The sequence below is a fragment of the Callorhinchus milii genome, unplaced genomic scaffold (assembly GCF_018977255.1).
Source record: "Callorhinchus milii isolate IMCB2004 unplaced genomic scaffold, IMCB_Cmil_1.0 Scaffold8, whole genome shotgun sequence".
In the NCBI taxonomy this organism is placed as follows: Eukaryota; Metazoa; Chordata; class Chondrichthyes; order Chimaeriformes; family Callorhinchidae; genus Callorhinchus; species Callorhinchus milii.
Window position 1 is genome coordinate 4,592,810 of NW_024704749.1, and position 12,392 is coordinate 4,605,201.

The 12,392-nt window shown below is 44.5% G+C and overlaps 1 protein-coding gene and 1 pseudogene across 1 annotated transcript in view; one reads left to right on the plus strand and one right to left on the minus strand.

Annotated features, from left to right (window-relative positions):
- Positions 1-289: 289 nt before the first annotated feature.
- Positions 290-5,563, minus strand: LOC121849556 (annotated as a pseudogene).
- A 6,270-nt stretch (positions 5,564-11,833) lies between these two features.
- Positions 11,834-12,392, plus strand: part of susd2 (sushi domain containing 2) — a 34,165-nt gene continuing 33,606 nt past the window's right edge. Inside the window, 1 exon segment of the mRNA XM_007899067.2 lies at positions 11,834-12,119. Coding sequence (XP_007897258.2) covers positions 12,038-12,119 — 82 coding nt within the window. The 5' untranslated portion in view covers positions 11,834-12,037.

Sequence of the window (12,392 nt, forward strand, 5' to 3'; positions counted from 1 at the left end):
AAGGCCTACTCTGCGTTCCAGTCTCGAGACCCTCCTCTTCGACCATGCCATCGGTCAGCTTCTTTCCCCCACCCTGCCCTCCACCCTCCCCAATCTTGACCTCCAGCTCGGGTCCAAAGCACTGATTATCCAGCGCTTTGGGACGTCCTCCCGATGTGAAAGGCGCTATACAAATGTAATTTTGTTGTTGTCTCTCTTCTTCCTCTTAATGAGATAAGATCAAACTGCTCAGATCAGAAGTACTGCAACACTAATCCCAACCAACGGAGGGTTGAAAGCATATCCACTGTCAGGAGCTCAATACCTTTGCATAATGCCCGTTTGTGGGTGAGATGTTTTTAGTTTGACTATTGCGGACTTTTGCATCATTGAACTGTCGCAGTTTAGCACTGTTACAGGGGTGCACATCAGAATCAAAACCCTTGCATTTGATATAGGGCCTTATCGCAGCGGAAGGGCACCTCAACGCACTTCACAGAAAATATTGTACTGTTGAGTATTTGTGGGCAAAACGCGGCAGCTAATTTGCGCACAGAGGCGTCCCACAGGCGTCCATGGAGTGATTGACCAATTTTTATTTGGGGGATTGTTTAGCCAGGGGATCGGAAGAAAGAAGGTAGGAGATGGGCCTGGAAGGAGGCATTTATCTAGAGCTCTTCACATCGGAGTAGGGACTCGGAGTGCTCAACAATGACTCCAAACCAGAGAGAAAGGGGAGGTGACTGTATATAACCTCTTTACTCCCCAAAATTAAACTGTGAAGGTTCCTTCGCTCACCTCCTTGATTAGATTTGCTATGCAGAGTGCCGTCAGGGGAGTCTGCTCCTCCATCTTCATCCCCACCACATCGCCTGTTGCCATGGTCGGCCCAAGTTTCCAGGCCCGCACCAACAACGGGAAATTCCACTGGGAATATGGGAGCGGAAGAAAATGACTTTACCAAATACAACCCTCGGAAGCCACTGAAATCTGTAAATAACAATCCTATAATCCTTGCATTGAGTATGGCACCTTATCACTTGATTGAGACATCTTGAAGCACTACCAAAGGATTTTACTGTGAAGATAATTGCTGTACTTTTGTAGGCGAACGGAACAACCAGTTTGCACACAGCAGTGTCCCTCCCACAAACAGCCGTGACGTGACTGCCCAATTTATTGGGAATTGTTGCCGTGGGCTCTTTTGACATGAAAGTAAAGCCATTTCCCCAATCATAAAATTAAAGCTTGGACTTTGATTGTTTCCAAATCATTTCCTTTTAGAGTAGCTGTTGTAGATTTCAAGCATTTCCAGATTTTTCTTTTCTCTTCGAGATACAACCCCCTTTAAAAGAAAATCATATATTTCGCCCATAAAATGCACAGTCAATCACTTTACAGCATATTCTGTGAAGCGCTTTGGGATGTCCCAATGAGGTTATAAGGCACTATATCAAATGCAAGGATTATTATTATTATAGAAGCAAGAATCAAATGAAGCATTAAAGGGCTATTGTTATAGGTTATTCGGTTATTAGGTTATTAGCTGGAGTGAGATTAGAAGATCAGCTATGATTGAATGGTGGGGCAGCCTCGAAGGGCCGAATGGCCTACTCCTGCTCCTACATGTTATGTTAAATAAAAGCTGGTCAGGTTTAGTAACATATTTTGGTTACTTAGTTTCAGGTTTACTAATAATTTCATCTGATAATTTCCGAATTATTCCTTAGCACTTACTCACCGGAATGATCTGTCCGCGCGCACCAACTGGCTCGTGTCGTGTGTACCAGAAGAAGTCGCCATCTACAGGGATGGTCTTTCCATGGTACTTGTCAGCCCAGTCAGCGTAGTAGCCGTTACACAATGCGGTAGTGGTTAAAAATAATAATCCTTCATTTGGTACAATATGTTTCACATTATCCTCTGTATGGCAAACTGCAGAAGGCAGTAGCAGAGGGAGCAGATAGGACGTTATCCTTGACAACCCTCTCTCTGAACCATATTGGAGTGTCAGCCTAGCCAACGCAAAATCTGGGTGGGGACTTGAACCCACAACCTTCCAGCTCAGCGGCAACAGAAAGCTACCAAGTGAACCAATCTGACACCTTGTATTTAACCATGTAAATGAGTTAAAATGATTACTCTACCCAGTCAGACAGAAGCAAACCATTTCTGTTAGGTAGATACATACGGGCTTCTGCATCCCTCCATTCCACAGCTTTGTGGTTCGATAAATGCCACATTTATCACAAATACTAAGATGTGTGAGAATTGTCAATGTGTGTGTGTTAAAAGTGACCCACAATTATGTTACAGCTTAGACTATATTACCTCAATCTTAATTGAAAATGTGTCAAACCCACACCCCTCATTCAGTCATTGCCATAAAAAAGCATTTTTGAATATTTTTTCCTTTGATATCAGGTTAATTTACAAACAACGCAAAGGAGGATTTCCTGATGTGCCAATGACCGTTCAACCTATTCACTAAATAATGGAGCCATCGGCGGCCGTGCCTTCAGCCACTGCCACCCAAAACTTTGGAACTCCCTCCCTCAACCCCTTTGCCTCGCACCCCCCCTCCTTCCCCATCTTCAGGTTGTGCCTAAAGACCTTCTTCGACCGCGCCTACGGTCAACTTCTCCCTCCCCTAGCTCGGCCCCGGGCTCCGCCATTGTCAAGCGTTCTGAGGTGCCACCCAGCGTGGATGGCGCTATATAAATGCAAATTGTTGTTGTTGTTGTTGGAGCCCAGCATCTGCGAGCATAAGCTTATCTTAGAAAGGGCTCCTTGCTTCTAACAAGGGAACAAACTGGGGAAAGGGAGAGATAACGTCCTAGAATTATAGACTATCTGTAACATTTAATAACCGGAATGAGATCCACGTTGTAGGTCATGTGATAAGTTTCCCACTGTCTAAGGTCTCCAGCGACTGAAATAAATTGAGAAGTAATTATTGGAAAAGTGACATTACCCAATTCATCAGTCAGGATTTGTACTACAGTCAACGTTCCCCACCAGTTCCCAAGCCCCCACCTTCCCCATAATGATCACAAACCCAATAATATGATATGCCTCGAACATCTTATGGATCTCTGGTATGGCTACGTTAAACATACTCTGTATGTTGAGAGCAAACCGAGGGATAATATGACCAAAGTCACTGTGAAATAGTCCAGGAACTGATTACTTGAGTACTCAAGCAGCTCTAGAAAGTTACAGCAGAGAGTGTTTCAACAAAACTATTCCAACATCCTGCCGGCAAGCTGTTGTGATCAGAAATATATTAATGCTTAAAATGTTACTTCAGTTCAGTTAGGAATGCTCCTGTTTGTCAGCTAGTGTCAAGCTGAGCTGTGGAATGACATTCTTGATGCTAAATTGGTCGCGTAGGTTACTTAGGCTGGTTAGTCAGTATTGAAATGACTTGTAGAACTGGAAGCCTAATTAAATTGAGTTGAATCTTAGAATATATATCTAAGCATGACGTATATCATGGAGCAGGTGGTATAACTCCACACAAAATGTTATGGGACAATGTCAGTATGTTGTGCCTTCAAGAGTTAAAAGAAGTGTGTTTACCACAGCTGGAGTTCTCTTGTTAACGGTTGCCGTAACTGTCCTGCATTGTTTAATCAATGAGTCAGCCCATGGATACCCATACCCAAGATGGGTCCCAGCCTGTTTAAACATCTATGAGGTGGGTGAGAAAGTGCAGATTGGCACGGACTATCTTGGCGTTAAAAAAAACGATGATAAAAGAGCTATAAGCTAAGCTATACTTTGCTCAGTCGGAGTTGGTCAGACGTGGTGTGGTGTTCGGTGTGAGCTGGTGAGAGCGAGTAAGTCTTTTTCTTCCTTCGCACTGACCTCGGGGTTCTTGCATTGCAAGCAACATCGGAAGAAAGCAACAGAGAACAGACAGCTGCAACACATCTGCTGGAGATACAACTTTTTTTTTGATTCAATGCCTAGTTTCCCTGTTTTTCTTTTCTGGCCACACCTTTTGCCCCAAGCTTCAAGAGAGTGCTGAACTCCATTACAGACTGCATCTGCAACTCAACAACATGCTTTCACAGGTGACTTACTGCCAAATAGAGTTTATCACGCTCGATCAGGCCAGCCAAGCGGTTCAGGAGAACTCCTCGGTGCGACGCATCCATTGTTCTCCACGGAGATCCAAGTCGAAAGGTTTCTTTTGCTGCCTTTACGGCATCGTTCAAGTCGGCCTGAAGACCAATGAAATATGAAATAATAGTATAATACTAATTCTTGCATTTGGTATAGCGCCTTATCACGTCGGAAGGATGTTTCAAAGCGCTTCACAGGAGTGACTGGCTATTTGTGGGCAAATGCAGCAGCACAATTGTGCACTGCAATGTCCCACAAACGACCATGGAGTGAGTGACCAATTTTATCGGGGGGTTGTTGGTCAGGACTCTTCTCTTTTCGAATAGCACCATGGGATCTTTAACGTCCACCTGCAGAGGCAGAGGGGACCTCAGTTTAATAGCTCATCCGAAATATTACCGCATGAACGACATGCTCGAAAGAAGTAAAGTAAAATATTATCGCATAAGTGAATAATCTACAGAAATAGAAGAGGCATTACACTGGCCAAACAGAATTAAGTGCTAAATTATCTTTAAATGCCTAACAAAACCAGTAGGAACACATTTGCTTACATTTACATTTACACTCATACAATTACACTTCAAAGCGTACATGCAAAAATCACTTTTGCCGCACCATTCCACTTAGAATATCTGTTTGGAGATTTTATACAAAGCATGTACGGGACAAGGATTTAACAAATCATCAGGCAGAACGTTAGCAGTGCAGATTGTACTTGACCTCAGCTCCTTCAGTGACCTGGCAGATAATCTCCCCAGTGGAAGGGTTGATGGTAGGAAAGGTCTTCTTACTAACAGCATTGTGCCAATCGTTATTGATAAAAATCTGTAATATAAAGAAGCTGTAAGCACATAGGTACGGCCAATTCGAAACGAAAGGGAAATCTAGTCATAGAAAATGAAAGTATGGACTTGATACTCGATGAGTGTTTAGCCTCAGATTTTACAGAAGAGAGTTGTAGTGAGATACTGAGGGTAAGAGGGAGATGTGCAGCAATTAGACAGGAATAACTATAGAAAAGAAAGTTGAGCTAAAGAAATTGGAGTCTGGGAGGAAATAGTAGATGCTCTGGCTACACTCTTGGAGACGAAAGTTGGGCCAGGAGACTGGAGGGTAGCGAATGAAACACCTTGGGTTTGAAGCTGGGGGAGAGGAGAACTTATGGGGACCGATCCAGGGACTCTACCAACACACTGACAAGCGAATCCATACAGCAAAGTTTCTATATCAGTAAGCATGGAATGATGGGAGCTTACAGCCTAGTGATAACAAGGAAACAGTGGTCACTGGCAACAGTTACCAGGAAAATCCACTGCCCCAGGTCATAAATGCTGTGAGCAGCTCTTCAAAAGCAAAGGATGTATCATGTAGGGATATTTAACCATAAAATATGACAGTTAATATTAGATTGTGTCAGTGTCTTGCCAGTGTTCATGCCAGACTGCTGCATTGTAGGGATTGGGACAACAACAACAAGATTACATTTGTATAGCGCCTTTCACTTCGGAAGGACGTCCCAAGACATTAACTGAGCTCAGGGAAAAACAGTTCAGTGTAATTCCACAATCAGATTTGGCAGAAGTCTGCAACATTATTTAATATGCCTCCAAATAATACAAATAAAACTCACTACTACATACAATCATTGCAAAATCAATACGTACCGTTTGTGTTTGTGCAATATCTGTGCAACATAGAGAACAGATGGCTAACAAGTTCATGCTTTCTAGAGAGGTGGCATTTTTTAAAGCCACTGTTACCTTATGATCCTGGTTACTATGTGCAAACTTGAACGCAAAATAACAAGTCAAATGTAAAATACGTACAGTAAAACTTTATATTTATACAGAGAGGAAGGGAGAGAGTTGGAAGGTGTCTGGGATACCCTACTGAGAGTGCCAGATAATAGTAAAACCTGTTCTAGGATCCACCGGTTGGCTCACCAAGCGAACACTTACTCAGAGGCCACTCTTATATAAAGGCCACTTTAGCCTAATCCCCTGAGCGGCTGTTGAACACAGGTTTGACAGTACGTACCAGAGGCACACCTCAAGACCCTCCACTTTGACCATGCCTTTGGCCACCTTCCTACCCTCTCTGCCCTCCACCCACCCTGATACCAACACCCCCCCACCCCCACAGCTCGGGTTTAACCGTTCAGCTCCTTGGGACATCCTCCCGACATGAAAGGCACTTTACAAAAGTAATTTCGTATTGTATGTTTGATTGCATGGAAATGAATGCACTCTGTCCCTCAAAAGACCACACCCTGCTAACCAGATTCCAAAAGGTTGCAGAGGGAGAACAGCTGAAAGCCTGCACGTGGAGAGGTTTATTGCTTTATTGTTTACTCAGCGTCTGATGTACATTATTTGGATCCAGGCAGATCCACATTACATCGAGACATTGTTGATGACTGCCCACACAGTCTGGCTCCTTAGCAGGACCACAAGGAGCAAGCCAGTCGCTAAGGGGCTGATATTTTTCCCACTTCGTTCCCATTTGGTGGAGTCCTGTAGCTCAGTGGTTAGAGCACTCGCTTTGCACGTGAGAGACCTGAGTTCAATTCCAGGCAGAGGGCGAAACCTTGGGCAAGTTTCCTTACTCCACACAGAGCCTAATAATAATCCCTCCAAAACCAAAACAATAATAAATTGGTCATTTTCAATCCATGACTGTTTGTGGGACATTGCTGTGCGCAATTGGCTGCCGCGTTCGCCCACAAATATACAGTCAATTCACTTTACAGTATGTTCTGTGAAGCGCTTTGGGACGTCCTCCCGACGTGAAAAGCGCTATATCAAATGCAAGGATTATTATTATTATTATTATTACTATTTAACTCTGCAAGACAAAGTCCTGGGTGACCCTAGCTCAATAAGGAGCTTGCCAGTAATTACGGTGGTAAGCTATGCAGTTTGTGCTGTTCAAAACCAGCCTCTGATTAAAGGTGTGCGAACTGGGTTGCCCCTGGGTGGTTGCTTGAACAGGTTCACTCAATGAAAGACATCCTTTTGGAATATCAAGTGATCTGGGATGCTACCCTGCGTGAAGGGCGCTACATAACAACAACAAAATGACATTTGTAAAGCGCCTTTCACGTCAGGAGGACGTCCCAAGGCGCTGAACAGTCGGGGATCAGGACCTGAGCATGACAGTGGGCAGGGTTGGGATGAGGGAGGGTAGGAGGGCGGCTGAAGGCATGGTCAAAAAGGAGGGTCTTGATTCATGCCTTGATGGAGGCAAGAGAGGGAATAAGGGAAGGGATTGTGGGATGGAATTCCACAGGGTGGAGACGGAGAGGCTGAAAGCCCGGCTGCTGAGGGTGGGGCGGGTGGGGTGGGAGACATGGAGCAGGCCGGAGCCTGCTGAGGTCAGAGCTGTAAGAGGGGGCAAGGCCACGGAGGGGGTGGAAAGTGAGGACGAGGATTTTGAATTCTATCCTCTGAGAGATGGGTAGCCAGTGGAGTTGGGTGAGGGTGGTGATGGGGTCACGGAGCCTGGTGCGGAAGAGGACACGAGCTGCAGAGTTCTGAATGATCTTATGGAGGGAAGAGTTGGGGAGACCCATAAGGAGGAAGTTTGTATAGTCGAGCCTTGAAGTGACGATTGCGTGTATGAGGGGTGACAGAGTCGAGCACTGTTGCGGAGGTGGGGGAAGGCAGAGGGGGTCATGGCATGGATATGGGGGAGAAAGGACAGTTAAGGGTTGAACCAAACGCCCAGGTTCCTGACTGGCTTGGCGAGGTGGAGTGTACATCCATGGATGCTGATGCTGCCAGTGTTCGTAAATGCAAAAAAGATTGGTTGAGACTTGAGAGACAACTGTAGAAAAAGTAGATACGAAAGAACCCGTTGACTTTGGCAGGAACAACACGATAACAACAACGTGCATTTACATAGTGCCCATCACGTGGAGCGCTTAACAGTGGTGGAGCCTGACGTGGAGCCCAAGGGGAGGGAGGAGGTGACCGTAAGCAAGGTCGAAGAGGAAGGTCTTCAGTCGTGATCTAAAAGAGGGGAAGGAGGGGGCAAGACGGAGGGATTGGGGGAGAGAGTTCCAAAGCTTCGGGGAGTAGTGGCTGCTGGTGGAGCGGAGGGGATGAGGGACAAGCAGGAGAGGCCAGCCGAGCGAGGCAGCGGGGAGTGGAGAGGGAAGGAAGCAGGTCAGAAAGATTGGGAGGCGCCAGAGCGTGAAGGGATTTGTAGACTAGTGAGAGGATCTGGAAATCGATAAGTGTATTTTGTGTCACTTTTTGGCACATCGCAAACTCGAAACATTTTCCTTCATACCTCAACTTTAAGCAAATAACTAACAAATGGACCTTTGCTTCACATACCAGGAAAGGACAGGTTGATTATGGCAAAAATTACCTTCTTCGGACCTTGACTTTATGTCAATGAATTATAGTGCCTTGTCTGCTTTGAGTGTTAACATCGATTAATAATTAAAGGTTTTACCTCACACCCAAGTACAGCCAATTGCTGACGATATCAAAATTGTTTCAAACATATTGCTTCTTCGTTGCTTCTTTTGTTGTTTGAATGCTTTTACAACCCCATTTGGTGACTCGATCCACGACTGTTTGTGGGACACAGCAGTGTGTGATTGGCTGCCACGTTTCACCCACGATAAATAGCTAGATAGATAGCTAAATACATAGATTTAGCAATCTATCGATCTATCGACCGACGATCGGATCGACAGATAATATACAAAATATATAATTTTTTGGAATGTCTTAAGCTTTACACGATAAATGATAATTCAAAGTTCTAATTATAATTTTCTGGTGAGCAAATTCATTAAAACAAATCATGTGAATTAATAACAGAATAATACATATCAGGGAGGTCCAACCTTTTCTTTTGGCTGCCGAGGCCCGGATGCCCTCTTTGAGAAAAGTCCCCGGGCCACATAAACAATATTTTTGTGTTTCCCTTCCAGAAAGATAACAGAACATTGACAGGTGAAGAACGAGAGACTGGGCCAGGTGAAATGGAGGGAGGGGACCGGATTAAATCGATGCACGGGCCGGATGTGGCCCACGGGCCGTCAGTTAGACCACCCTGATATCATGCTGATCACCTTATCCCCTCAGTGTTGAAGGGTATTTCACCGTGTTGAGTAGTTTGTAATTTATAGCATATGACTAATAGAGAGCAGAATTTGCCTCAGATGAGCTAGAGGCTATGATTTCCCTGTGCCACTTGAAAAACGATACACTGGAAAGGATTGCTTTGAGATCCGAACGGACAAACATTGGAAAAATAATGTCCCGGTGCAATTTTTGGGAGCCAGCCATTTGTTCACTTTAAGCATCACATGAGAAAATGATCTGACACTCCAATACAATGCTGTATTTTTTGGGGGATGATGCCCTTCGATCAGACATTAAACTGAGGTCCTCTCCACCTGTTCAGATGGACGCGAAAGATTCCGTGGCACTATCTGAAAAGAGAAAGAAGGTTTCTCGCAATGTACTGGCCGACAATTCTTCACATTAAATTTATGTCAAGGCTGTTTGTGGGACATTGCTGTCTGCCCTGTTCACCTACAAAATACACCACGGCTACAAATCACAGAATGTCATGTGACGTTATTGGGAATGTCCTCTTGACGTGAAAGACATTTGTCAATCAAATTGACATCCGTTCAAAAACGCTCCCTTGAAAGCTGCCGGGTTTTCAATGGGAAACACTTGTTACAATTTCACAACCAAAATCTGGAGGATAATAATAATAATCGTCGCATTTGATAAAGCGCCTTATCATGCCAGTGAGACGTCTCAAAGCGCTTCACAGAATATAGTGTAAAGTGAATTGACTGTATATTTTGTGGGTGAAACACGGCAGCCAATTGCGCACAGCAGCGTCCCACAAACAGTCGTGGACTGAGTGACCACATTATATATTTTGGGGGAATGGATTATTACCCTCGGAAAGCGATCCGCCAATCGACTAACAACCAGGTTCCTACATACTGTGAGGTAAAACAGAGGCGTGTGGAGTAAGGAAACTTGCCTAAGGTTTCATCCTGCCTGGGAATTGAACCCGGGTCCTCTCGCTTGAGCGGCGAGTGCTCTAACCACCGAGCTACAGAATAAATGCTTGTTCAACAAAACCCTCCCAAGTTGAGCATTAACGTGAAGTCACCCTCCCCCAGGTGTAAGGGCATTCATTTTCATGTTGAAACTTGCTCTCTTTCCCAAGAAACAGAATTAATCAATGGTGAAAGTTAGAGTGATCTTGACAGGTGTTGGTGTTGGTTCACGAACCTCATCTGAGCAAGTGGAAATCAACAGCCCGCCCTCCCCTGCTCGTAATCCACATCCCAATGAAATGTGAGAAGGGGGCAAATGTGGAATAAGTTGCGTTTTCACATCGAGGGAAAGTGAGAGGTATATTTAACGGTGTGGTTTGGAGACCAAGAACTCCACAAATAGCTCAGCGGGTGGCTCTGTTTATTTGGCTCTGCTTCACACACACTGGAAAGGTCACAGATTCTCCCTCTTGTCCACATTGAATTGACCAATCTTATAGTCAGTTAGCTGCAATTCCCCCCCCTCTCCACCTCCTCCCACCCGGCTGCTGTGTTGTAGTTGGGGGGGGAGCAGGGAGGGGAATATTTTGGAGTCCTGGAGCACTCGCCTCGCAAGCGAGAGGACCCGGGTTCGATTCCCGGGCAGGGCAAAACCTTAGGCAACTTTCTTTACTCCACACAGGTCCGTTTTCCTAGCAGTAGCTAGTTCCTAGTGGTTGCTAGTTGATTGGCGGATCGCCTTTCCGGAACTAATAATCCCTTCAAAAAAAATAATAATAATTTGGTCACTCAATCCACAAACTGTTTGTGGGGACGCTGCTGTGTGGAATTGGCTGCCGCGTTTCGCCCGCAAAATATACAGTCAATTCACTTTGTAGTATATTCTATGAAGTGCTTTGAGACGTGATAAGGCGCTACGGTCACAGGTCACTGAGCTATGTTAAAAATAGAATAGTACTGAAATTGCCTCCAGATAAAAAGTAATCACTTCCCCATCTGCGGGTCATTGCTGTACTCAAATTGCAAATTACAGATAAAAACAGCTCCCTCTTCGACTGCGCCTTTGGTCATTTTCCCCCTACCCACTCCCCTCAGCTTCAAACCTCAGCTCAGGTGCTAAACCAGGACTGTCAAGTGCTTTGGGATGTCCTTCCGACGTGAAAGGTGCTGCATAAATGTAAATTTGCATTGTATTGTAATAACAATAACAATAATAATAATCCTTGCATTTGATACAGCGCCTTTTACATTGGGAGGTCATCTCAAAGAGATTTGCGACATTATACTGTGCAGTGGAGTGACTGTGTTTAGTGTGTAAGACAACCACTGGCATCAGAGCAAATAGCTTTGAGCAATGTGCTTCACAATCTTATTTGTTTACATCAGTCAAAGCTGCCCAAAATAATACAGGCAAAGGTGGGAGTGACATTATATATAGCGATGCTTTGTGTATGTACTGATATCTATCCGAATAGTTGGAAGGATTTTATGCTGCACCTTAAAACCTTTCCCTTTTCAAGCAAAAACTCACGAAAAGCACATCAAGAAATAACCAAGCACATGATGCGGTGATTACCTGAGCGGTTCAGTGATAAGGTTTTGCATGTGATTATAAGAGTGACCTTTGAAACAAAATGATGTCAAATAAATGATCCGTCAGTATAAATGTTCACTCCCGAGGTTATATTTGCCGTGTTGGCATTCCAAAGCACTGCGAGACCCAGGCTGATTCAGTTGCCCTTACAGGAGACATATGGCAGTGTGATTTCTTATTGGAGACCTGCTAAGCCATTTGGCAACTTTAAGCTCATTCATTCAGCAACCCGTACTTACTCTATGGGTTTACTGTGAAACCATCAGTGAGAGAAAGTGGTTGATAACATGATACAACGCAAGATGCAGACAATCCGTCTATTTGCTCTTCTACTGATCAGAGTCGCCTTGTTTTCTTCGCTTGAAGCAGGTATGTTTAACGCAGAAAAATCGGTGGCAGCGCAAAAACTTTGTGCGTATCGCCATTGTCGGTCAATATTTTTCCTTTCTCTGTTAATCTCGTTTTTCCTTTCTTCTTCTCGTTGAACTTACATTGTGCTGTTAAGATTTGATATTCTGACAGAATTTGTTAACGTGCCTGTTCGGAAGCAGATTTTTAAGGCACGCAGGAGTGAAAACACCATTCCATTGCCAGGGCAGAATATCTATCTATCTATCTATCTATCTATCTATCTATCTATCT